Consider the following 24,859-nt stretch of genomic DNA (forward strand, 5'->3'; position numbering starts at 1 on the left):
GGTGGGGGTGGACTGGGAGTAACTTTGTGACGGTGGTGGCGGGTGGACAAGAGTAATTTGGTGGCGGAGTTGGTGGACCATAACTTGGTGATGGCGGAGGTGGTGGACCATATCTTGTTGAGGCGGTGGGGGGTGGATACTCAGGTGGTGGTGGTGGACTAGAACTTGGTGGCGGAGTTGGTGGTTCATAGCTTAATGACGGTGGTGGTGAATACCCAGGTGGTGGTGGTGGACTGGAGTATCTTGGTGGCGGAGTTAGTGATAACGCTGGCGGTGGCGGTGGACTGGAGAAACTTGGTGGTGGACTTAGTGATAATGCTGGTGGTGGCGGTGGACTGGAGTAACCTGGTGGCGGAGTTGGTGAGCTTGGTGACGGTGGTGGATACTCAGGTGGTGGCGGTGGACTGGAGTAACTTGGTGGAGGAGTTGGTGGCTCATAGCTTACTGACGGTGGTGGCGGTGGACTGGAGTAACTTGGTGGTGGAGATGGTGGCTCATAGCTTAGTGACGGTGGTGGTGGTGGATACTCAGGTGGCAGCGGCGGACTGGAGTAACTTGGTGGCGGTGTTGGTGGCTCTGATGGTGGTGGCTCATAGCTTGGTGACGGTGGTGGTGAATACCCAGGTGGTGGCGGTGGACTGGAGTTACTTGGTGGCGGAGGCGGTGGGTCGTCCTTCACTAAGTGTGTTAGTCGAGCTGCACTGCCTGCAACAGAAGATGTCACACACAGCACTAACAGCAGCAACCTGATCATAGAGAACGACTCCATGATTCGACACGGAATGGTGTGATGCCGCTCCTCCAAATGAGCCACGGTTTTATACTGCGTAACACCATGCACACATTCCACAATTCAACATTACAAGCATGGAAAGTCATCCGCATTTAGCAAAAGTAGTGAACGGTCTTTACGTTTTTGGAACTTCCACTTTGTCAATCTAGGCATCCTTGCTTGAATATCAAGAAGTTCTATGGAGCTTCATGCCATGAAGGCTTTATCGACGAACTATGTGATGCTAGATCACGCCCCTCTTTACATTAAAAGTCACGTCCTTCAGTTTGAAACAAATCCCACTAAACGATCTTTTAATTTCATCCTTGCTAGCAAACTGGATAGTATAAGCTGGTCGTTTTTTCCTCGTCCCGACCCTGTGTGTATGTTAAAACTCGGAGAAACAAAACTCCATTGGCCGCTCTAAAAGAAAGATGACTATAAAAACTTCCCTGGCCTTCGATCTTTTGTTAGACTTTCATTGTATGGTGCAGCTACCTTGCTGGCTTCTGTACGAGAAAGAACAAACCTCAGGTTGGAAGACAACTACTTGTGACACTTACTTTGGTCTGGGATGATACTCCGGGAGCGTGTCCAGGTATTTTAGCCAGAACGGCCCAGCTTCAGCACTATCTACACACAGAGGCCCACCTCTGTACGACTGGACGATGAACTGGTCACTTCTCGTCCTGCCTTGCTCAGAGTTAGACATGGAAGTGGATGATTCTTTCCACACGAACCTGTTCTTGTAACCTGCTAACCAGGAGACATACGCCGCTCCAAAATACATCGACACAAAGGGCTTAGTTAAGTCTTCGCATGATCTTAGCCTGTATGACTTGTACCCCAAATCTCTGACAGGGAGAACAAAGCAAATAAAAAACATGTAAGGAATAATGGACATTTTGCTTACGAGTAGAGCCATAACGCGGTGGTATATGGCGTCTGCATTAGTCCTGTCGGAGATTCCAGCCCGAACAAAAGCCTTTTACTGCTGATATCTGCTAACGTGCAAAGCATAGCCTGACAAACAAAATCAAGCATAGATTTATAAAGGCATGAAAGAAAATTCCGCTTACTGGGCTAATTCCTCTGTCAGTAAAGTATCTCGATACGATTATTCCTGCAATGGCCTAGAGGAACATAGAGATTTAGACACGCGAAGTAAAATACAGATTTTACCTTCAACTCCGTCCTTGTAACAAAAGGTCGCATCTGAGTATCACGGGAAAAGCGCACTTTTCCTGGTTTTTCTCCTGCCTTGGTCCATTCCTTTTTCACATCTGGTTGTCTCCACATTTCTGCCATGTCCTGTGCCGAAGTTCTTTCCTCCCAATAAATCCACTGGCGTCCTAAAACAACGCAAAAACAAATAAAATACTCTGGGGACGTAACAACAAAAGTTTACCTGGCGAAGGACTCGGTTGCACTGCAGCGGAACCCAGATGAGCAGGAGCTGGCGTTGAAGCAGGCGACTCAAGAACAGGCAACTCCCTGATGCAAAACGAAAGTAAACATCTGATCCTGATCCATGTCGTTTGAGATAGTATTACCTTCCAATAGGTAGGTTCTGCTTGGCTTGTAAGTAACGGTTCCAATAACCGAGAGTGAACTTGCTTGTCGCATGCTTCGGTCCTGAGTTATATGCCCGAACCATGAACTCTTCACTCCGCCTCCTACAGTGGCATTGTATAAGTCAAAGAACCGCTAGCTAAAAACTATTAGCTTACTTATGCTCGTAGGTAGACAACCATTTCAAATATGCCGCTCCAAAGTAGACACAGACAAAAGGTCTGTAGAGCATGTCAGCAGAATAGGCATTGAAGCTCATGTCCCTATGGAAACAATTTTATTTGCGTTCGGTTACGAGGAAACCAAGGAGAGCTCAGAAAACAACACTTACTTGACTAGCCATTCAGCCGTGGACGCTAACACTTGCATAAGACCCGTGCTTGCTTCCTTTAGCTTCGGCTCATAGCGATGTGCTAGAGGTTGACGATGGCTCTCGATCTCCGCAATAGCGCAAATCATCGACTGCATTGTCAAACAAAGACGAAGAAGAAAAATCCATCAATCCAGCAACAGGCATAAAAAAGAGCAAGAACTTACTGGACAAAAATCCATCAATCCAGCAACAGGCATAAAAAAGAACAAGAACTTACTGGATCGAGCCTTCGCTTGAAGTGCCTTCCAATGATAAGCTCCGCCACAGCCTATACCAGAAAGCACGGACAAGAAGAGCTTGCGTTAGCTATGGTAGCGTGCAAGAGAAAGTAAGAAAGGAGATTTCTTACCCGCATTTCCGTTTGAGTGAGGTATGGATGGCCGTCCGGATTTCTCGACATATGAACCTTGCTTCCTGGAGCTTCCCCGGCGGCGATCCACTCCTTGCGGACATCGACATGCGACCACATCGCGAGCATGTCCTCGGGATCCACACAGTCATCCCAATATTTCATGCCCGGCGGCATTTTCGAGCTCGCGATCTCAAGACGGCATTCAGCGCCGCGCTGCGACTGGCAAGATCCTGGAGCTGGAGGAGCCGGAGAGGCGCTTCCGGGAGCGCGGAATTGGGGAGAGATCGGCCTCGCCTACCTGATGCTGGCGCTGGTGCTGCGCAGCTCCGCGGCGCGCTGGAGGATTCCTCGCGAACCCTCGCTCTCCCCCTTCCCCCAAACCCTAAATACTTCCACACGCGATTTCCTCTTCATCGTTTTTTTTGCATGCGTCTTGTGCCCTTCTCGCTTCTTCCATGGCATTTTTTTATGCCAGAAATTTTTTCCACGGCACCGTTAGGGCAGGCCCGAGATCGTGCCACGTGCAGCCCCGGAACCGCCGCCACGTGGCAAAGTCTTGGCTTAGAAAGAACCACGTCTTTGTGGTTTTTTTAATGGAGTCATGGATCAACTCTTTCTTCCAAAGTGGAGCATTTCCTTGTAACCACTAAGAGGGAATTTTGACTTTACCATGAGTGTTTCCTTGCTATATAAGATTAGCTTCCCCAGGCAAAGAGTGTGTAACAAAGCACACAATTATAAGTTTTGATTGAGGAGAATGAAGAGCAAGAGCATGAGCAAAAGTGCGTTTCTTTTGTTGTCACTGATGGCATTTTGGATTGTGTTGCTGCTTCTTGCACCAAATTTTGCTGCTGCTACTGCTAGAAATCCCACTAAGGATGCGGTTTCTGCCAGAGGAGCGCATGGTGCATCTTACCACTTGGAGCACAACGACATAAACGAGCGCGGCAGACATCCCCCACGCCCTTGAATCCAGTGGGGCAACTCAATGTGTTGTCAAGGTTTTATAAAGATATTGACAAGCTTGCGAAATAGACGATACATAATCTGGCCACAAGTCAACAAAAATAAAAATTGGTTTAAGGTGTGAATGTCTCAAGTCTGTCAGTCTCTCCTCAAAGATCAAGATCTAGTCAACTGCCAGTCCACAAAGGTCAAAATGCTTGACTTAGCCATATGACGCATCAATATAGTCTGGACTGGAGAAAAGAAGATCAACTGGAATGTCTCAGCCCTTTCAATTTGGAAGGCTGTGAAGAACTTGCAAGAAAAGCAAGCTCCACTTTTTCTACTACAGGGTGAGATATTTAGCTAGAACTACCTGAGGAATTTTCACAAAATTAATTAGAGATTCAATTTTTTTTTATTTTATGAAGCATCAATATAGTCTGGACTGGAGAAACGAAGATCAGCCCTTACAATTTGGAAGGCTCCGAAGAACTTGCAGGAAAAGCAAGCTCCCCTTTTTCTACTACAGGGTGAGATATTTGGTGAATTTTAGCTAGAAATTGTATACTACCGATTTCAAACATTGTAGTTTTCCAAGACAGGATATATGAGAATTGATGCAAATGGAAAGATACCACCTGAGGAAATCAATTAGATTCAATCTCCTTTTTTTCTTTTTTCTTTTCAATTACGGAAATCTCTAAGAGAACTCAAAAAAGATGTGTACAGCAAACTCGTGAACTTTAGATTTGCCATATAAAATACTTTCTCCTATACACTTGCACTGTACAAATACAAAGGGCCTGGCCGTACGCCTCTTGCAAGCTGGCGGTCACAAGCATTGGTTGTGTCATATGGTGGTTGGCGCCTGGCGTCAGCGGCGGAGGGGACAACGTGGCATCTAAGTACGGAGGAGACTTTCGTACGCGGGAATCTCCCCCGGATTCCCTGGGAATCTCCTGTCGCCCCTGCAACACCAGCCTTGTCGTTGCCCCGCTGAAGCGCAATAAAAACAAGGCGCAGGAAGAAACGAGGAACTTTGCGACACTGACAAACACAGGAAAAAGCAAAGCGACGGTTTGGTGGTGGCAATGGAAAACAATGCCCAAATTCAATTCGAGCTATAATCAATGGCTGCCAGGAGAAAAACATTATAAAAACAATGGTTTTGATACAAGGATTACATACATACCTTTAGTTTTTTTCATTCTTCTTCTCAGACTTCTTCTTCTCGGCTTGGCTTGGCTTGGCTTGAGAATCAAATCCCTGCCTGCAACAACATTACAATAAAACTAATGGCCCCTGCTGTGGATCTGATATTGTTGGTGAGAAAAGAAGGGGCGCTTTGAAGCTTTTAGAATGAAGTGAAAAGAGAGGTTCGTTCTTATCTAAAAGCCATACTCCGGCGGGGCAAAAGGATAGATTTAAGTAGTTCTTTGATGATGTCGCTAGTTAAGATCCAAGCGCTGTTCCTTGACAATGGATCTGGATTTCCGGATGCAACCTTCTCCTTTTTCTTTTTGGCCTTCGGCTGTTGATTGTCTCGCCAGAAGCCAGCAAGTAGCGCAGCCAGCGAGCATCAATCAATCAGCTCACTAGAAAGGAAGGAATAAAAAAAAAGCCAAGAGAGGAGCAAACCTTTGAGCTTGGCTGCTGCCTACAGCACGACACATTTATAAAGCGACCTTCGTACGCGTGTATTCCGCTTCTTGCTTTGTTGTTTGCCTTTACTTGCTTGCCTTGGTGCTCGCTCGCTCGCTCCCTTCCACTAGAGGAGAGTCCCTGTGAGAGAAGGAGAGCGTAAGTTAGCAGTCGCAGTGAGAAACAACAAAAAGGAAAGAGAACTTCTTGCCTAGATTGCATTGTCGGTTTCATTCCTGTGAGAAGCGACCCGGTCTCTCGGCTCCACTTTTCTCTCATCATCATCACCGTAGCCTCGTCATGGACTTGCGCCTCAACCAACTTTACAACAATTCCAAACGATCTCCGCCACCGCCTTCGTCGTCTTCACCGCTGCCACTCGACAGTTACGAACACCACGCAGAAGCAGCGGCGGCGTCAGCGGCAGCGGCAGCAGCAGCCAGGTTCTACTCGTCGGACCGTCCCCCTCCCACATCTCACAGAATGCTGGATCAACACACGGGCAGCACCTTCATTCCAATGGCTGCTGACTACGGCCACTTCTGCGACACCGCTCTGAAACAGGCAGGAGCTGCAGGTCCGTCATCAGTGATCTCACAAAGCCAAAGGAATTCTCGCAAGAGTTTACTCACCTGGCTGCCTTTTCTCGCTTTTGCAGGAGGAGACTTCCACCACGGCCACTTCCCTTTCACGGCCTCGCAATGGCTGGAGCTGGAGCACCAGGCGCTCATCTTCAAGTACATGCTGGCAAGAGCACCTGTCCCGGCGGAGCTCATCATTCCCATCCGGAGGGCCTTCTCCCTCTCACCCAACAGTGAGTGTTTTTATAGATTTCCCTGATCTCCCGCGCCTCTTTGTTCGCTTTCGTTTCTCCCTGGCCACCGACATTGGCCTATCTTCATCATCGTCTCATCCTGTGGGTCCTTGGAACAGTTCAGCCACATTTTAGAGAGCCGCACCGCACTGTGCCGCTACATGTTTTTCTGTTCCCAAGACTTGCGCCACCCACGGGAAAAACAATAATTGCTCATGTCCCTGCCCCTTCTTGTCATGCTTGCAGCCTTCCAGGTCGGACTTTGTCCGAGCAACCTCATGGACTCGGAGCCGGGCCGGTGTCGACGGACCGACGGCAAGAAATGGAGGTGCGCCAAGCCGGTGGTAGCAGTCGACCAAAAGTACTGCGAGAGGCACATCCACAGAGGCAGGAACAGGTCCAAGAAGTCCAAAGCCACGCTGACGACGGCCGATGCTCAGCCGCCTCAAAACCCGTCACCACTTCCGGCCCCGGTCCAGCAGCACTCGAAAGTTCCCGACTTTGTCGAGCGTCCGACTGATAAGCACAACGAGGACCAAAGGTACTGACTGTCACGAACGAGTTCCGCTCGAGAGAGTATTCCCTGCCCCTTGACGAACTATTTTGCCAGAGGAAGCTGCGGACCACGGCCCGAGCAGGACACGGATCACGGCCACAGTCGCAAAACACCTGAAGCGCTGCTGCGGCATTTCTTCGATGACTGGCCCCGGGCCTCCGAAGGCAGGGAGCAGAATCCATCCCCCCATTTCGAAGAGGAAGAACCACCTGTTGTTCAGAACACTAGAACCTCGTCCTGCTTCCCCCAACCAAACTGGCACTGGAACATGCCGACGAAGATGTCTATACTGCCAACTTTGTGAAGAGCCAGCAGGACCCGGTACCTAGACTAGATCCACATATAATCCACAGGACACGGCACCAAGGGACCAAGGCACCAAGGCAAGCTTGTCATTCTTTGTCTGCAGACAACTTTATTAGACAACTTACAGACGTGTTCTTGGAGTAGTCAGTCAGGAATGACAACTTCCACGTATCTCTTGCCATCAATGTAAGGCCTATTTGGATTGTGTTCTTGTAACCACCGAGCGAACCATCTCTGCGTTCTGATCAAGGACTGCACGCAGGTAAGTGGAACATACAAGCTGAGAAGTAGAAAAGGATACAAGCACTTTGAGCGGCTCCGAATAAGGCTTGGCTTTGCACAACGCTGTCAATCCCATTATCAAAGTTCGCTTTAAGGTCTTGTCGAAGGTGATCCGAGCCTTCGGTGGATCAGGTAGAGGATCCATAACCACTGCACAGGGAAAACACAATTTTATCCATTTTTGAAGCTCTCGCTTCTCAGAAGTCCAGGCATTTACCATTGGGAAAAATAAACTTGATCTCCTGTCTTGCACGTGCTGCATTAAAGCTACCATGCACTGCATTTCGCAGGATATCCCTTCCAAAGCGCGCTCGTAAGCTGGAGCAAGAACGGCGAGTATGAGAGAAGTTCATAAATCCAATCAGCAAAACAAGCCTCAAAGGCGACTCTTTGCGAGCTTGCTCTGGATCTGTGGGACCGATCACAACATTCCATGACCTTGCCGCTCGCTCCTTTCCCAAGACGAACCCGTGCACAGGTCCACTGAATTGTTTTACTAAAGGTTCATCAATACAACCACACAAATCGAGAGTGTATTACCTGCTCATGAACCGAGTCAATCTCTGAAACCACGGCTTGCCACGGTGATGGTCATAAAATATGCCAGCTCTGACAGAAGTAAACTGCATAAACAACAGGGCCATCAACGAAAACGGTCCAAACAAGAACAACACTCACCTTAATGTAAGCCTCGTGCACTATGACAAAACCGTGAGCATGCATTGCGTATCGTATCTCACGATCATGACCAGCTTTGAGAGCATCCGGTTTGATGAGTGCCAACGTCAGCTCGGTGTAAACAACTTTTGCGTGAGTCGGAGCTTGCTCCTTGAATTTAAGCTCTGTCTTGATGGACTCAGATACCATCTCCGATATAGATTCGTTGACGGCATCCTCGTGATCCTGATAGTACTCTTTTTCAAACTTTATGGCCTCCGAGACCACGACTGTCGTAGACTCGGCGGCCGCAGCCAGTTGATCCTGCTCGTAGGAGAATGTTTCTGATACCACACTGTCGACGGCCTTAGTGACGACTGTAGTTTCTTCTCCAGTGAGTCCTCTTTCGACGTCAACTGCCTGGACAACCAAGGAAATCGCGCTGTCTACAGCCGCAGCACTGTTCACGGAGAGCTCTCGAGGTCGTGCCTGCTCTGGAGATTCCGCCATTGTCTTCTCACAGTAAAACTGTCGACCTAACTCAACACTGGAAACACGCTACGTGGCAACCCCCGACGGTTATTTGGAAACGAAAAGAAAAAAACAATACCTTTTACAGTAGTAGATACAGAAGAAGAACGCCTTTCATCAGACAGTGCTCTTCGATGATTTAAGGCTCTTGGTTTTCCCAAGCAAGGACATGAACATGTTCTTGCTACGGGAAGGAACTGAGCGGAGATCCTTTGTAGGACGCTCTCCATCAGTGGACATGAGGGAAGACAATGACTTTGATTCCTCTGCGGGAGATCCCTGCCATATAAATCAAATTACTCGACCAGTGACTAGTTTGAAAAAGTTCTTCTTACTTTGTTGGATCGTGGCGTTCCGCCTGATACTACTTTTGGCGACACCGGAAGCGTATCTATTCGTGATGTTAGAGAAAATAAACACAGTAACTGGTTCTTACCATGCACGACGTCACGCCTTGTTCCGTTGCTGTGAAGACGCAGACGGATGAATACAAAAATCAGTGAGTGTTTGGGCCGACTCACCTGCTTGCCATTGGTTGAGGTGATCCAGCCTTAGAATCCACACCAGCACGACCTGGAGTACCATAAGTAGAAGCTGGGAAGAAAGAAGCACGCGAATTACGTAAAGTAACGGGGAGATTTAGAAAAACACACACACATACCGTCTCTCTCAATTTCTTGCACCCGCGGACTTTTACCAGTAGAGACCATTCGAGGGGAATCATTCTGACTTTCAGGTCCAGTCACGGGTGATTTAGGCAACTCGACATCGCCATTCTCTAGAATGAAAAAAGAAAAGAAAAAAACGATCAGCTATCAGCAATGCACGACAGTGTTTGTAATTATAACCTGCCTGGGAAACTATAATGCTTGTGGTGCCGAGGATATGTTTTGTAGAGGCACTGCTGTTTGAGAGCTTCACGGTCCGTGTACTCTTGGCAGGTTCGATAGCGCTATGGAGACATAGAGATCCATAAGTTCTTATTCTTATTCCAGAAACGAGATAAGTCTACCTGAGCGAGCGATGAAATCCGGAGATCGGCAGATACGATTTCGGAGTTTTGCTGGTCGAGAAGATCATTGAGCTTGCACGCTACGGTGCCGAGATGATCTACTGCATTGACGAGCGCTTTCACAGAGTAGTCCTTAAGATTTTCCAAAACGCTGCAAACAAAAATTCCCAATCTCACTACCCCAAGAAGATAAGAAAGATCTTACGCTTGCTTTTGCTCGCTGTAGAGATACGAGGATTCGCAGTACTCCGCGGCAGAGTGTAATTGTGGTCTCAAATTCTTGAGCTCCTAACCAGCAGTCCAATGCGCGCACAGATCGAGCCACAGCGAGTGGAAGAACAAGAACAATACCTGCAAAGCCATGACGAAATGCCGGCTCCGATGCATCGAGACCTCATCGTATGTCAGCGCCGTCTCTGTAACAGTGGAGATCGTCGGCGAAGGAGACGAAGGCTGCATTGCGATCGATCGATCGCGATCGAATGAGGAGCCCTAGAGCATAAATTAAACATTAGGGCTCGGGGTTTAGTTGCCTAGTATATTCACCTTAGATTCTTTTAGGTTTTATGGAGCGCGAGTTTGTGATCTCGGCTTCCCAGGAGGAGATTCTCAGCGCAATCCCTGGATTTTGCCAGCAAGAAGAAGCTCCTGCTCCAGCGGATGCCAATGCCGAGGTTCTTTCTCCTCCCCCTGCTGCCCTTGCGGTAGATCTTCCAGAGAGCAGCTTGGATTCGCAGCCGGTGATTCATCCCGTGGTTTTCAGCTCGCCGCCGGACACGCAGCCCTCGCAGGAGATTCGCGAGGGCGAGGGCAGCGATGATGCCGAGGGTAACAACGATCGGCTGGAGGTAAATTTCAATACCCAGGGATACATCCAATCGCCGGCTCCTCCCGCGACGAAGAATGCGGCAAGAGCAGTGGGGACTCCGCCAGACAGCCAGCGCAGCGACCGAAGCTTCAACGGGGCTTTCGAGAGCGATCGATCGCAATCGCCGTGCAGGCCATTGCACTGGCCGAATCTTCCTGGTGTGGGCTTGACCACGCAATCGCCCAGCATTCGTGGAAGGGATTGCAGTAGCTCTAGCCCGAAACAGGATGGAGGAGAGAGTGCCAGTCCAGGATTTGACACTGGTGGAAGGCGGTCGAGCGGTAAAAGGGGAAGAGAAGAAACAACGATCGCGTTGGAAAGCCTCAATTTTTCTCAGTTCGTCAGTCCAGCGAAGAACAGAGAAGCAGCGGCGACGACACCGCCACCTCGTCCATCCATTGTTGGCGATCGTCATCCAACACCGCCAGCCATTGTGGGCGATCGTCACCCAACACCGGCTCCATCTCCCGGGATTGTGACACCGCCTCCAAGCTCGCACGACGTCGAGAAAGTGCTGTCGAATCCCCGGTCCATCCCCGCTCGGGATCTCATTACCACAGTGGCTTCGAGCTCCGGAGGAAAGAAGGCGAGCACCAGGCTCGCCGAGGCTGACGAGAACTTCATCAGTCCCAACTCGGAGCTTGTGACTTTGAGGAGGAGGAGGAGATTGCTGAGCAGCAGCTCATCGACACCCCAACCAAGTGATGGCGGTGGCGATGGTGAACATAACGATTATCACGATCATCACACGAGCAGCTCGAAGAAAGCGAGGACTGGAGCTCCAAGGAGCGTGGAAGCTGTGATAACTTCTTGGATGAGGCCTTGCCGGGAGGTGAAGGACTTTGGAGTCGCGGAGTTCTCGGCAGCACTGCAAAGGATTGGATACAGGCTGCCTGGTTTTGGAAATGACTAGACAAAAAGCTGGTTCAAGTGATCTTCGCCTTTTGGAAGGGACGGACGCGATTTGCGCACCCTTTTGGAACGGACGGCAGGAAGAGTATTAAAGAGTTATTTAGGTAATTCATTTCTTACGATGGCGAGCCAGAAGTTTTTGGTGACAATCGCTGCTGTGAGCGCTGCAGTCTTTGGAGCTGAGCAAGAACACAAGTATCATCAACAAATCGGGACGATGGCATCGTTGAAGAGAGGATGGTGTTTAACGGGAGGCGCTCTAGAGCAGGAAGAAAACAGATTGGAACAAAGGGTGCTCCAGTTTTTTCGCTTCATCCCAGGCGCTAGATACTGATCTACTGAATCCTGTAACATTTAGAGAGTAGATAGAACTCTCGTTGTATGTAAGTACACTCCCCGGAACTCAAGAAATACTTTCTGAGTTATTGGGGTTGGATCTCACGTGACCAGTTAAGCATGGAATATAATTTCGTGAACGTCCACCTGCTTGTTAAAGGTCGTGGTTTCTCTTACATCATTGAGACGAGGATTCCTGTTTGTTGCTACTCACTGCAAAGATACCAAGGACAACTTTAGAGAGGCCACCACTGCAAAGGACGCACTCGTGCAAGTTTTCAGACAATAAGTGTGGAAAAACATTGCGGGGCCATTTCTAAGCTATACGAGAAGATTGTGCTGCGCTTGGATTGGCCTCCTAAGACGCGAGAGCTGAGCGCAAAAAGATGAAAAGGATTTGTAGAATGTAGACGAAGACATGCATGTGGTTGTGGCAGGCCCAAATCAGCTTCTTAAGATGCACTGGATCACCGCATTCCAACCAGCATCACAATAAGCAATTGCACCTTCCAAAGCTTTTGTTGTCGCTTTTCCAGAGTGTTGCCACAACAACAATGTGAAACTTGTCGCGCGTCCCAATTTAAGGCTCTCCAGAAAGAAATGGAAGCCAAGGAGCAGCCACACTACTAGTTTGTTGTTCTCTACTTGTATGACTTTTGTTTCATCAGCGTTCAATAACTCCAGTCTTTGGGCACTCGCTCGGTGAACTGCCACACCAGTCCCTTGTGAAGCTCTCCAAGAAGCTGGGAGTGGTTCCAGCGCTGATGATCGACTTGGCACAATGCGCACTAGAGTTTCTCACCATACACATGAAAAGAATGGGAGCGACAATGGATGGGAAAGAATTATATATAACAAGAGGAGAAAGGGTCCTCACTCATGACCCTCCAGTGACAATCTGGGTATAGGAATCTGGAAGGTGGCAAAACATATGCCACTTGGATGTCATGAGGAGAAGAGCATATCACCTCAAGAATACAATATTGCATTTGCCTTAAATACAAACTCGAACTGTTTGTTCTTTGGCAGCAGGGGGCGTTGAATTCTCCTGCTGGTGACCACTGAAATATAGTGACGAAACTGGTCACTCTGGAGCTCTTCACTTCCAAGAACATGGAGGTATTCAAACCTTTACGTGCCGAGGGGATTCTCCAGGTGTTGAAATCCATCACTCGCCAGGAGGGAAGCGTAGTCAGCATATGGAACCGGCTCCCTGTGCTCAACGTGAACAACATAGCTCAGATGGCTTTCCACAAGCAGGTGATTGGCCATCCAATGTTTGAGAGGTTCCTGATGGTATTGGAAGAGTCATTGGATCTCGCGGCTGTTTCTGTGCCTGGAGAATTCCTTGATCCTTACGGCACTGTTGCAAAAATGAAGGCTTTGATCAATGAGATATACCAGATGATTGTCGACGAGCACAAGTTAAAGAGGAAGGTAAACTACAATGCCGGTCCTGATGATCGTGTTGATATACTCCTTGCAGAAGGTGTGGACGAGAACACAATCAAAGGAATGGTCATGGTAAATCATCATTTTTGCTCACATCCGAGTGGGCTCTCTCCTCGCTCATAAACACTCCGAGCTGCATGGAGAAAGCCCAAGAGGAGCTCGATAGAGTTGCTCGAGACAGCCGTGTGCAAGAAGAGGATCTAGACGAGCTCGTCTACTTGAAAGCCAAGGAAACGTTCCGGCTGCATCCGCCACTGCCGCTGTTGCTGCCACGCGAGTCAACGCAAAAGTGTACCTTCCAGGGCGAGTATGAAAACCCAAAAGGTTTGACAGTTTATTGTCAATCTCTAGGCAATCGGGCGGGATCCCAGCCTATGGGAATCCCTGAACAGTTCAAGCCCGAGGGGTTCCTGGAAAGCTCCATTGTCATTGTGGGGACTATCTACAGACCATGGTGGAGCTCACCCTTGCTAGTCTACTCCAGGCTTTGATTGTAAACATGAAATTGTTGTATTATGAAACGGTGTTGTGTTATTATTATGACGGTTGATACATGGTTAAATGTATGGGTTTATCGTGACGATCCGTGGCAGCGTCTGGATCGCTCACGTGGCTGTGTGCTGACGTGGTCTTGTTCACTCCCACACTTCTCAAGGCCAACGTCTAAAGTCAGCCCAAGAGCCTTCGTGAAGACTTCATGTTTAACACGAGGAAGTGGTTTGTTAGCACGTCCGCTAGCATGGAGTTTGTCGGGCAGAACTCCAGCTCGATCATTCCTCTCTGGATCTGCTCTCGTATAAAATGGAAGCGCAGCTCAATGTGTTTAGTACGAGAGTGGAACCTGGAGTTCTTGGTCAAAGCTATTGCAGACTGGTTGTCACACAATAGCTTGACCACGCCCGTGTTGATTTCTAGATCCTGGAGAAGTCCCTTCAGCCATGCTGCTTCCTTGATTGCAGCTGCTGCAGCTATGTGCTCAGCCTCGGTACTTGACATTGCTGTAATAGCCTGTCGTTTGCTGCACCAGCTTGCGACATTTCCATTTAGCAGGAAAACGTAGCCTGTGGTTGACTTCCTGTTGTCTGGATCCCCGGCCCAATCAGCATCAGAGTAACCAGCCAGCTTGTTGCCGCTCTCGCCTCTGGAGTACTTTAAAGTTATCTGGTTTGCCACGTACCTCATAATACGTTTCAAAGCCTGCCAGTGTGCTGTGGAGGGACGGTCCAGGTACTTCGCCACTGTTCCCACAGCATACGCAAGGTCAGGCCGAGTGGAGATTACCAGGTAGATCAGGCTGCCGACCATAGAGCGATAGACTGCTCTAGATGCTTTCTCCTCCTCGGGAGATTGATCAAGGTACTTTCCACGCTCAGCAGATAATTTCGTGCCTGTTTCCATGGGAGTAGCAACTGGATTAACATGAGCAAGGCCATACCTCTGGAGCACGTCGGAAACATATTTTGCCTGGCTTAGCTCCAGAGTGCCTCGTTCCCTGTTGCGCGTCACCTGGATACCGAGGCAGAAATGCAACTCACCGAGGTCTTTCATGGCAAATTTAGCGCCAAGGTACGTTTTAAATTTGTGGATCAAACGTAGCTGATTTGCCACGAGAATAGCATCGTCCACATATAGCGCAAGGAACAAATAGCCCCAGCGTCAAAATATATGTAGAGGCTACGCACGAAAAATTAGAAAAGAATTTATTTTCGTGTACCATTGGCGTGGCGACTGCTTGAGTCCGTAGAGAGCTTTGTGAAGCTTGCAAACGAGGTGTTCTTCTCCAGGCTGGATAAAACCAGGAGGCTGGGCCACATACACCTCTTCATCGATGTGGCCGTTAAGGAACGCAGTACAAACGTCAAGTTGATGGAGCTCGAGATCCAATTCTGCAGCTAAGATTAGTAGCATACGAATGGTTGTGAGTTTCACCACAGGGCTGTAAGTCTCCGAGTAGTCCAGCCCATGAACTTGAGAAAATCCGCGTGCCACAAATCTCGCCTTGTAGCGCTCAATGCTTCCATCAGCGTTGTACTTTTTCTTAAACAACCACTTGGATGAGACGAGCTTTCTACGAGCTGGAAGTTCAACCAGCGACCAAGTGTTGTTTTTCTGGAGAGAATCATACTCCTCCTGTATAGCTGCCTGCCAGTGCTCAGCTTCTGGTCCGTGTAGAGCCGCCTGGGGACCGAGAGAGGCAGGTGGAGCCGTCAGAGCCCAGAAGTAGGCACGCTTTCCTATAGGCATCGCCTCCTTGGCTTTGAGAGATGGTTTCACGACACGACCCGAGCGTGTCACCACCGCTGTGCCGGCTGGAGGAGGTGGTAGCTTAGGAATGCTGGAAGGAGTGGTGGCATCTTGATATAACTCGTCGCCAACGAACAGGTGGAAAGATCTGGCTGTTCCAGGTCATTGGTGCTTGAGGATGCAGCCGCTGTGGCCTGTGGAGTCGTCAGAAGAGGTGTCGAAGGAAGAGAAGTAGCGTGATCAGCTCCTCCTGCCAGATCGCCTCCTTCGGGCGCTCCTTCAGCAACTCCTGGCTCTGCATCAGCTGGATTGTCTGGTGCTGGGTGGAGATGTGGAACGTCGTCCAAAATCTCAGAAAGATCCACCAGAGAAGAAACAGGAGGGAGTCTCAGGGTATCTCGATAAAGATGAGCTTCATCAAACACCACATCTCGGCTCACCACCAGCTTCCTGCGCTGGCAGTTATAGAGCCGATAGGCTTTTACCTGGGTGTGATAGCCCATGAAGATGCATTTCTCGCTCTTGGGATCGAACACTTGTGAAAAGCTCTCTTCAATGGTGTGAGGTGCATCGAGGCTCCAGAATCCATCCAGAGCACTTCGGCTTCGGACACAGTGGATGAAGATGCAGCGAGCGTCATCATCAACATCGTGTCAGGTTGGCGTGAAGAAGAGCTTCTTTCAGCGCGAGCTTTCTCTGCGGCTTTCTTGATCCGGCATTCACGCTCCACGTGGCCAGCTTTGCCGCAGTAGTTACATGGGCCCTTGCGTTTTTTATTGGTTGCAAATCCAGGGCTTGGAGAAGGGCTCTTTTGTCCTCGAACAGGGTCATCTCGTCTCTTCCCACCCGATTGCTTTCCCATGATCAAGGCCTGCTCCACCCGAGCAGCCTGAGAGGGCGCCTTTTGTCTCCGCTCGTTCTGCTTGCGTTCTTCCTCGATCAGGTCCGAGTAGAGCGAGTCCAAGTCCTTTCCAGGCACAGCCGAGAGCATCGATGCGAAAGGTTGGAGATCAGGGGGGACAGAGCTCAGAAGGAATGCCTTAGCTTGATCAATGGTGATTGCTGCTTCCGCGTCCTTCAGCTCGGTGATCATCGCTTTCAACTTTCCAATGTAAGTGGCCATGGTGTCATCAGGTTGCATTCTCATCGTGAAGAACCTTTGTGTTAGCACCACCTTAGCATTGGCAGCTTTGGCAGCAAAGATTTGTGTAAGGGATGTCCAGTTCTGGTGGGCTGTTTTGGTAAGATCAAGCATCCCCAAGACCTAACCGCTTTTCGATTCTTGGAGTCCCAGTCGAGCCGTTGGGTTACATCCGCAGCAGCCGGACGTTGAGTCGTTCCATCCACTATAGGCCAGCAGTCCTTGGCCAAAAGGATAAGCTGTACTTTTGTTTTCCAAGTGGAGAAATTCTGTTCCCAGTCCCCCAGAGTCCCAAGAATTTCCTGCTGCGTTAGCAGAAGACATAATCTAAGAATAGATTAAAAGGGAATTTACGCAACAAGGGCACACCTTCCGGCAGGCTGGGCAAAGAGCTTGTTGGCTGGATCTTCACCCGCGCCAGCACTGCCCGCTCCTGAGCCAAGGGTTCCTGGCCCCTTTGATTCTTCCTCTGCAACTGTCCTCTTGGCATTAGATCGTTCGCTGCTCCGATACTATGAAACGGTGTTGTGTTATTATTATGACGGTTGATATATGGTTAAATGTATGGGTTTATCGTGACGATCCGTGGCGGCGTCTGGATCGCTCACGTGGCTGTGTGCTTGTTCACTCCCACAGAAATTAACATAACCTGATTCTGGAAAGGTAAAAGTGCTCTAGGAAAATCGACTTCGACAGGTTTTCGTCATGGATTCCCAACAAGCTCACATCTTGGCATTCCCTTTCCCAGCGCAGGGCCATATCAATCCTATGATGTTGCTGTGCCGCAAGCTTGCCTCGATGGGAATCGTCATCACCTTCCTCAACATTCGCAGCCGCCACAACAATCTGGAAGAGGGCGATGATCAGTTCAGGTACGGTTGTGAGAGTTTCTTTCCTCCCCGCAAGATCTATTTGGAACCCCAGGTTCGTGAGCATCTCGGATGAGTGCCTACCAACGGGGAGGTTGGGAAACAACGTGATGAGGTATCTAATGGCTTTGGAAGAAGGAATGAGGGGTGAATTTGAGCAGATACTGGCGGATCTCACGGCCGACTCCAGTCGCCCTCCATTGACTTGCATCCTCTCCGATGCTTTCATGAGCTGGACTCACGATGTAGCCAGCAAGTTTGGAATCTGCCGTGCAGCGCTCTGGACGAGCTCTGCAACTTGGGCTCTCTTGTCTCTACGCATCCCATTGCTCAGGGATAACGGAGTCCTGCCAGTGAATGGTAGGCCGAGAAATCTTTCGTTTTCTTTGGTTATACATCCGTATGTATTCCACAGGGATTCGAAGTAGCAAGATCCTAGACTTCTTACCCGGACTTCCACCAATCCCAGCACGGTATCTTCCGGAGACGCTGCAACCCGATGAGAAAGACCCGGACTTCCGGTTGAGGATTCGAAGGAACAGTGTCATGCAGAAGGACGCGTGGGTGCTGCTCAACTCGGTCTACGAGATGGAGCCATTGCAGCTGGAGGAGCTTGCCAGCAGCGACAATCTGCACTTCATCGCCGTCGGGCCCTTGCAATGCCTTATGCAACCCTCGAAGGAACATGCTTCTCAGTGGCAGCAGGATCGAAGCTGCCTGGAATGGCTGGACAAGCAAGCTCCGGGCTCGGTCGTCTACATCTCGTTTGGAAGCTTGGCCATCCTATCATATGATCAGGTGGAGCAGATACTGACCGGGCTGGACAAGAGCGGCCATGCATTCTTGTGGGTCATCCGGCTTGACCTTTTCGAAGGCGAGGAGATCCGAGCCAAGTTCCTGGAAAAGATCAGTCTCATAGATCGAGGTATTGTCATCCCATGGGCCCCTCAACTAGAGGTTCGTTTTATCATTTGATGATTCTCTAGGTGATCAACATTGAAATTAAGAATCCCTCCCCAGGTACTACAGCATCGATCCGTGGGAGCGTTTCTCACTCACTCTGGATGGAATTCCGTCATGGAGGCACTTGCAGCTGGTGTTCCACTGCTGTGTAAGCCTTGCTTTGCCGATCAGATCCTAAACACCGCTCTTGTGGTGGATCACATCAAAGCTGGCCTTCGTGCCACCAAGCCAGACGATGACAAAGAGGTGAGTTCAAGCCGCATTCACGAGGTGGTGAGTTTTGCCATGGGAGATGACGGGGCTGAGCTCAGAGAAAGAGTTAAACGGTTGGGTCAGACTCTGGCAAAAGCAGCCGAGCATGGAGGATCCTCGTTGTTAAACTTGCAAGCTTTCTGCCAGGACATGAAACATAGACAGGCTGCCAGAGTAGGATGATAAATCTTTAAAATTATCAATCTCATGTTGAGATCATTAACAAATCCTGGAAAAGTGGCAGAAGTCGCCATTGGTGGTGACATTGCAACGTGGGCAAATTCTGATCACCCATATGATACTGCTGCAAAAGTTGCTGTTTTATTTGAATTGGCAAATAGTTGGTGGTCTTTAGATCTAGGTGGTATGTCCTGACATCGCATTGGCCTCGTATATTGAAGACAATTTTTGCCAAGCTGTTGAAGATTTGTCAGCTGAAGATTCAAAAAGAGACAAGTTCTTTGTAGTTCCTGCTGTACCTATGGCAACTGAAAAGTGATGTGGTGATAATGTTTGTGGGGTGTTGGTTCATTGCATTTTTTGCATATGAATTTTAAAGTATCAATAAGCCACCCAATAAAACATTCATATCTAGGGTTCTTCTTTAATTGCAAGTTGAAAAGAATGATCTGATTAAGTTCTCCAGAATTTTCCATAATAGGCAGAAGTCGCCATTGGTGGTGACATCTCATCGTGGGCAAATTCTGATCACCCATATGATACTGCTGCAAAAGTTGCTGTTTTATTGAAATTGGCAAATAGTTGGTGGTCTTTAGATCTAGGTGGTATGTCCTGACATCGCATTGGCCTCGTATATTGAAGACAATTTATAGTTATCCTAAAATATCTAAGTCTATTCTAAATATATTCAGGATATTATTATTATTAAATGGTTATGTAAAACCTTTTGATCTTTACGTGTGTGCTTGTGGTGCCAAAAACCCTCCCCCACACTTGAAAAGCAGGTTAATCGGCATTGTCTACCGTACTTACCCACACCTAGTTGAGCAGTCTTCTTCATTTTCTTCCACGAACTCGCCATAAAAGGGATCATGCTGCTGTGCAAAACAGAAAAATGGAAGCCCTGTCTATCATCCTAGTGGGAGCAGCTACACTAGTTCTATGCTCGCTCTTTGCATCGCGCTTCTTGTATCCGCTTCCACCGGGTCCATGGGGTACTCCACTCTTTGGGCATTTGTACTCGCTCGGGGAATTGCCACACCAGACTCTCTCAAAGCTCTCCAAGAAGTATGGCCCGATCATGACTGTCAGGCTGGGAATGGTTCCAGCACTGGTGATTGACTCGCCGCAGTGGGCACGAGAATTTCTCACAACACATGATATTGCATTTGCCTCTAGGCCTCAGAATACAAACTCGAAGTATTTGTTCTTTAATGGCAGCGACGTTGGGTTTTCTCCGTATGGTGAGCACTGGAGGAATCTGAAGAAACTCATCACTATGGAGCTCTTCACCGCCAAGAAGATGGAGGTTTTCAAAGCTCTACGTGCCAATGGGATCCTCCGCGTGCTGAAATCTATCGCTGCGGAGGAAGGCAACGTAGTCAGCATAAGGAATTTGCTCTCTATGCTCAACATGAACAACATAAGTCAGATGGCTTTCAGCAAGCAAGTCATTGATGATCCAATATTTCAGAGGTTCCTGGCGGTATTGGAAGAGTCACTGGATCTCATGGCAGTCTTTGTTCTTGGAGATTTCATTCCATTCCTTAAGTGGTTTGATCCTTACGGTTATGTCGCAAAAATGAAGGCCAACCGTAAGGAAATCAGCGGGATATACCAGATGATTATTGATGAGCACAAGTTGAAGAGAAAGAAAAATTGCACTCCCACTGATCTCGTGGATATACTCCTCTCACAGGGGGTGGACGAGACCACAATCAAAGGAACGATCATGGTAATCACCATTTGTGTGCATTGTATGTTTCATAAACCCACTCTTTCGAATCTTGTTACAGGGCATGTTCGTCGCAGGAACTGACACATCTTCACTCACGTCCGAGTGGGCTCTTACCTCGCTCATAAACAATCCAAGCTGCATGAAGAGAGCCCAGGAGGAGCTCGATAGAGTTGTGGGGCGAGAGCGCCGTGTCCAAGAAGAGGATCTATCCAGTCTTGTCTACCTGAAAGCCATTGTCAAGGAGACCTTCCGGCTGCATCCGCCCGCGCCGCTTCTGCTGCCACGCGAGTCAACCCAGGAGTGTACAGTCAAAGGCGGGTACAAAATCCCCAAAGGTACACGACTCATTATCAATACCTGGTCAATCGGCCGAGACCCCAGCCTGTGGGAGTCTCCTGAAGAGTTCAAGCCCGAGAGATTCCTTGAAAAGTCCATCGATATCAAGGGACAAGACTTTGAGCTCATTCCTTTTGGTGCCGGGCGGAGGATTTGTGCTGGTTTGCCGCTGGGACAGACCATGGTGGAGCTCACCCTGGCTAGCCTGCTACAAGCGTTTGAATGGAAGACAGACAAAACGCTGGATATGGAGGAGTCCGAAGGGCTGACAACCAGGATGAAAGTTCCACTCGCGGCACATATGACATGCAGGACTTCTCTCAAGTTCTAAATCTCTGCATATCAGATTTGGTCCTCCTATTATAAAACGGTTGTTGTGAGATTATAATATTGTCAAAGGCATATCTATCATAATTCATCCTTTGATTAAAAACAAAGATTTTATTATTAGGGTTATTCAACTCTGCGTTTTCTTGCAACCATACGTACCACAAAACAGCCAGTCCAAAGTTGCGTTAAGTCCGCTGGTGGTCTCCAAGAAACGTGGAAGCTTTGACAACTTCTTGGAGGAGACTCTAGAGTCGCCACCGAAAGTATAGGATTCAAGCTGCCCCGCCTCCTGAGGTGGAGAACTTTTGCTCGGTTTCTCGAAGTGTTGGAAATGACTAACCTCTTTGCTTCCATACTGCTTGCTAGATCAACACAAAACTCTTATCTCCTGCCTGTCAGTAAGAAGAGGACGAAGGGGGACGATTTCCCGGTGGATACGGAGAGCCTCTCTCCTGCGGTGGAGCTGACGTCCCGTCCTGGTTGTACTGCTGATGCTGCTGTGATGGATACTGCTGCTGCTGCTGCGGTGCGTACTGCTGCTGTGGAGGGTATTGCTGCTGCGGTGGTGGCGAGTTTTGATACTGGTTGTACTGCGGCGGTGGCGCGTTTTGGTTATACTGTTGCTGCTGGTATGGTGGTGCGTTCTGGTATGGCGGCGGGCTGGAAGGACCGTTCTGGTACTGTGGAGCTCTCGATGCTGGAGGAGCCTGAGAGTAACCAGCGCCATATCCTCCGGATTGAGAGTAAGGTGACCCCGCTCCCTGGGAGTAGCCACCGCCGCCAGCCGGTGGAGCTTGTGTCCCTGCTGCTGAATATCCGCCTGGAGCAGCCGAGTATCCTCCCTGCCTTGGAGGCTGCTGCGAGTAAGGTGCCTGACCACCACCTCCTGCGGCCGAGTATCCTCCCTGTGCTGGAGCTTGTTGCGAGTAAGGTGATTGACCACTTGCGGCTCCAGCAGCCGAGTATCCACCGGGAGCTGGAGCCTGCGAGTAAGGCGACTGAGCAGCTCCGTATCCGCCTTGCTGCGAGTAAGGTGGCTGGCCGCCTTGTGCGTAAGGTGACTGGCCAGTCCCTGCTGCTGCGTATCCACCTTGAGATGGAGCTTGCGAATAAGGTGACTGACCATATCCACCACCCGAAGCTGGAGGCTGCGAATAAGGAGACTGAGTGGCTCCATATCCACCTGGAGCTTGCGCCTGTGGTTGCGTCCCGTATCCAGTTTGCGGCTGCGAGTAACCACCCGGAGCTTGGGACGCTTGAGCTGGAGCTGGAGTTGGAGCTGGAGCCGATGCTGCTGCTGGGGTTGGTGCTGGTTGGGAAGAAAGTAGTCCCCCGGAAGCGTCTGAAGTTGCTGCTGGAGCCGGAGCTGCCGGTTGCGCGTCTTCTGCTGGTGGAGCCCCTGCCGATTGCGCTCCCGGCATTGGATATAGTTCCGCAGGTGTAGTTGGAACGCCAGGAGCCGGTTGAGTCGCGGCTGCTGCAGCCGCTGCTGCCGGAGGGAGGTGATCAGTCGTTCGAGGAGCCATTGCCGGCACTTTGATAGTTTTCTTCTCCTTGATGACTTCCAGTACCTTGTTAGCTTCGTCGATGAAGGCCTCGTAACCTTCAATGTTTCGGATCACAATGTCGATCTGACAGAATGCATGTATCAGAATCAGCGTAAGAAAGAACAGAGAGAAAAATAAAGGAAAAGAGAAGAAAGAAAAGGAAGTGCTTACTCGCTCAAAGCCTTCGCAGCTGTCTTTAAGAGTTCGAAGCGCAACTTCTGCGCCATCCGCATAGGGGTACCTGAGCGTGATTGTTAGTAACTACCCCAAATAAAAGAAATGCCATACCCGTATATATTGCAAGACAAGGGCGGAAATGCAAGATATTTTAACTTCTCTTTGCGAGCAACCAAGAGAGCAGTCCTGCAGAAGTAGACTTTCCGTGAGAACAAAAAAACCGGAAACAGAAATGCTGCACCTGTAAGCTTTTTCTAGAGTTGGATCAGACTCTCGAACACCTGTTTTCTCGTTTTTCTTGTGAACAGCTCCGACTGTATGAATGACACGATGTACAGGAAGATCAAAGGCTCTAATACAAGAAAAACGAAAAAACAAAACGAAAAACTCAATACACAAACTAGAAACAACGACAAAGGTACCTCGTACTGATAGCATCACCCATTTCAGCCTTGATTCCCTGAGGAGCAACATCCGGGAGCCTTTGAGTGCATTCCAAGAGCTTCGAACCAGCAGCTTTGAAAAGAACTACAGAGAAACACACACACGCATTGGAACTATTAAAATGCATTTGGAGTAAAAGGTGCGAATTACCTGCATTCACAGCTGGTCCAGTGTTGAGCTTCTTGTTTGCTGGAGCAATCTGCGAGGCAGGAAAAAAAAAACGAAAAGAAGAACACGAACCTTACAAACGAAAGAAGAGAAGCATAAGAGAGACATACCACTGCATCCTGCTTGCCATCCACAAACCACTTGGACAAGTCCCCAAAGTAAATGGTGCACAGACAAGTTGGCGAGAGCTTGAAGTGTTCTCGCTGCAAGAGCTCCGTCGGTGGCTTTGGCGGTGTCAGCCATTCCATCACCTTGGACTTCTGCTTGGTGGGATCATAAGGCCGCGGAGTTCCGGGCTTTGGACGAGGCGAGCCTGGCAATCCAGGAATCTGGCTCCCTGGAAAGTTGAGTCCCAAAGACCCAGAAAATCCCGAGAAGGGAGGCGGCCGCGAGAACTTCCTATCGGAGGTAGCCGTGGACGCCGTTGGCCTGGTTGGGAGCTCTTTGGGAAGACTATCGGCAGTGCCATTTGTTCCAGACGGCGGTGGCGAGCCTGGAGCTCCAGTGCACGCCCTCACACTGAGAGAGAGCGACGAATTCCTGGTTGCGGCGGGCAAATACGCGAAGTTCCCGGGCCTCACATCGCCAAAGAGGCCAGAGGAATGGATACCTAGCGGAGGCGAGACCCTCGCCTGGCTCACAGCCGCGAGCTGCATCGTCCAGGAATCCCTGCGCGGCCGGGAAGCTCTCAGCGCCGGATTGCGAGAAAATGCGTCACGAATCTCACGGCCATACCTCGGAGAGCGCGGAGGAGCACAGCACCTTATCCCTTCGCGAGAAATATACGTAGGGCTTATAGCAGGGTTTATGAAAGATCTATCTAGGGGCAATCCCGACCGTCGGTTATCAAGCATCTGAAGCCGTCGGATCTAGATATTTCTTTTTTAAAACGAGGCTTTCCGCGCGAAATGTTCTTGGATGGTTTGATCTAATCACATCGATTTTTTCCCAGGAGATCACATCCCAGCCACTAGAACTAGTGGCCATTGCTCGAAATCGATAGAAAGAACCAGGGCATGGAATTCGTCTATTTGGACCACGCGAGAGGATGATTCGCGGAATCAATCTCTTTTAAATATAGCTCCC

At 49.4% G+C, this 24,859-nt stretch overlaps 9 protein-coding genes and 1 long non-coding RNA gene across 12 annotated transcripts; 5 read left to right on the forward strand and 5 right to left on the reverse strand.

Moving 5' to 3' along the window:
• Positions 1-998: 998 nt before the first annotated feature.
• LOC9661703 lies at positions 999-3,518 on the reverse strand. The gene is made up of 12 exons (XM_024687682.1): positions 3,067-3,518; positions 2,935-2,985; positions 2,676-2,806; positions 2,503-2,607; positions 2,326-2,448; positions 2,181-2,266; positions 1,955-2,124; positions 1,852-1,905; positions 1,686-1,795; positions 1,513-1,626; positions 1,336-1,461; positions 999-1,281 (listed from the first exon to the last, which is right to left on the reverse strand). Exons 1-12 carry the CDS (start codon positions 3,241-3,243, stop codon positions 1,251-1,253), a joined length of 1,278 nt encoding a protein of 425 aa, XP_024543450.1. The 5' UTR covers positions 3,244-3,518; the 3' UTR covers positions 999-1,250.
• Positions 3,519-5,095: 1,577 nt separating this feature from the next.
• On the reverse strand, positions 5,096-5,293 carry LOC112350810. The gene is made up of 2 exons (XR_002993888.1): positions 5,210-5,293; positions 5,096-5,151 (listed from the first exon to the last, which is right to left on the reverse strand). It is a non-coding gene; the product is annotated as an uncharacterized LOC112350810 (long non-coding RNA).
• Positions 5,237-7,539, forward strand: LOC9661704 (growth-regulating factor 4). The gene is made up of 4 exons (XM_002982517.2): positions 5,237-6,235; positions 6,317-6,472; positions 6,719-7,013; positions 7,083-7,539. The coding sequence occupies exons 1-4, from the start codon at positions 5,959-5,961 to the stop codon at positions 7,330-7,332; spliced, it is 978 nt and encodes a 325-aa protein (XP_002982563.1). The 5' UTR covers positions 5,237-5,958; the 3' UTR covers positions 7,333-7,539.
• LOC9661314 (nucleoside diphosphate kinase homolog 5) lies at positions 7,397-8,973 on the reverse strand. Of its 3 annotated transcripts, XM_024687685.1 has the most exons (7): positions 8,884-8,973; positions 8,295-8,831; positions 8,157-8,239; positions 7,992-8,099; positions 7,834-7,934; positions 7,636-7,766; positions 7,397-7,568 (listed from the first exon to the last, which is right to left on the reverse strand). In XM_024687685.1, exons 2-7 carry the CDS (start codon positions 8,781-8,783, stop codon positions 7,479-7,481), a joined length of 1,002 nt encoding a protein of 333 aa, XP_024543453.1. In that variant the 5' UTR covers positions 8,784-8,831; positions 8,884-8,973; the 3' UTR covers positions 7,397-7,478. The 3 variants fall into 3 exon arrangements, with proteins under 3 accessions (XP_024543453.1, XP_024543451.1, XP_024543452.1); XM_024687683.1 differs by having other exon boundaries at positions 7,834-8,099; XM_024687684.1 differs by having other exon boundaries at positions 7,834-8,099; positions 8,295-8,820; positions 8,884-8,937.
• On the reverse strand, positions 8,860-10,300 carry LOC9661705 (probable protein ABIL4). Its single transcript, XM_002982663.2, has 9 exons — positions 10,168-10,300; positions 10,022-10,104; positions 9,817-9,967; positions 9,657-9,756; positions 9,466-9,582; positions 9,326-9,398; positions 9,241-9,269; positions 9,140-9,195; positions 8,860-9,083 (listed from the first exon to the last, which is right to left on the reverse strand). Exons 1-9 carry the CDS (start codon positions 10,273-10,275, stop codon positions 8,922-8,924), a joined length of 879 nt encoding a protein of 292 aa, XP_002982709.2. The 5' UTR covers positions 10,276-10,300; the 3' UTR covers positions 8,860-8,921.
• A 93-nt stretch (positions 10,301-10,393) lies between these two features.
• On the forward strand, positions 10,394-11,704 carry LOC9661706. The gene is made up of 2 exons (XM_024687777.1): positions 10,394-10,490; positions 10,580-11,704. The coding sequence occupies exons 1-2, from the start codon at positions 10,477-10,479 to the stop codon at positions 11,595-11,597; spliced, it is 1,032 nt and encodes a 343-aa protein (XP_024543545.1). The 5' UTR covers positions 10,394-10,476; the 3' UTR covers positions 11,598-11,704.
• A 13-nt stretch (positions 11,705-11,717) lies between these two features.
• Positions 11,718-13,875, forward strand: LOC9661315 (cytochrome P450 71AV8). The gene is made up of 5 exons (XM_024687605.1): positions 11,718-11,888; positions 12,047-12,130; positions 12,601-12,834; positions 13,088-13,369; positions 13,486-13,875. Exons 1-5 carry the CDS (start codon positions 11,718-11,720, stop codon positions 13,873-13,875), a joined length of 1,161 nt encoding a protein of 386 aa, XP_024543373.1.
• A 3,379-nt stretch (positions 13,876-17,254) lies between these two features.
• On the forward strand, positions 17,255-19,175 carry LOC9661316 (UDP-glycosyltransferase 85A1). Its single transcript, XM_024687666.1, has 4 exons — positions 17,255-17,641; positions 17,694-17,998; positions 18,054-18,595; positions 18,659-19,175. The coding sequence occupies exons 1-4, from the start codon at positions 17,475-17,477 to the stop codon at positions 19,034-19,036; spliced, it is 1,392 nt and encodes a 463-aa protein (XP_024543434.1). The 5' UTR covers positions 17,255-17,474; the 3' UTR covers positions 19,037-19,175.
• Positions 19,176-19,879: 704 nt separating this feature from the next.
• LOC9661317 (cytochrome P450 71A1) lies at positions 19,880-21,544 on the forward strand. The gene is made up of 2 exons (XM_024687664.1): positions 19,880-20,768; positions 20,830-21,544. Exons 1-2 carry the CDS (start codon positions 19,929-19,931, stop codon positions 21,436-21,438), a joined length of 1,449 nt encoding a protein of 482 aa, XP_024543432.1. The 5' UTR covers positions 19,880-19,928; the 3' UTR covers positions 21,439-21,544.
• A 96-nt stretch (positions 21,545-21,640) lies between these two features.
• On the reverse strand, positions 21,641-24,564 carry LOC9661318 (unconventional myosin-XV). Its single transcript, XM_024687663.1, has 8 exons — positions 24,509-24,564; positions 23,884-24,442; positions 23,756-23,804; positions 23,584-23,689; positions 23,403-23,513; positions 23,273-23,347; positions 23,156-23,225; positions 21,641-23,068 (listed from the first exon to the last, which is right to left on the reverse strand). The coding sequence occupies exons 2-8, from the start codon at positions 24,427-24,429 to the stop codon at positions 21,833-21,835; spliced, it is 2,193 nt and encodes a 730-aa protein (XP_024543431.1). The 5' UTR covers positions 24,430-24,442; positions 24,509-24,564; the 3' UTR covers positions 21,641-21,832.
• Positions 24,565-24,859: the final 295 nt, after the last annotated feature.

Source organism: Selaginella moellendorffii, unplaced genomic scaffold (genome assembly GCF_000143415.4).
Source record: "Selaginella moellendorffii unplaced genomic scaffold, v1.0 SELMOscaffold_54, whole genome shotgun sequence".
NCBI lineage: Eukaryota > Viridiplantae > Streptophyta > Lycopodiopsida > Selaginellales > Selaginellaceae > Selaginella > Selaginella moellendorffii.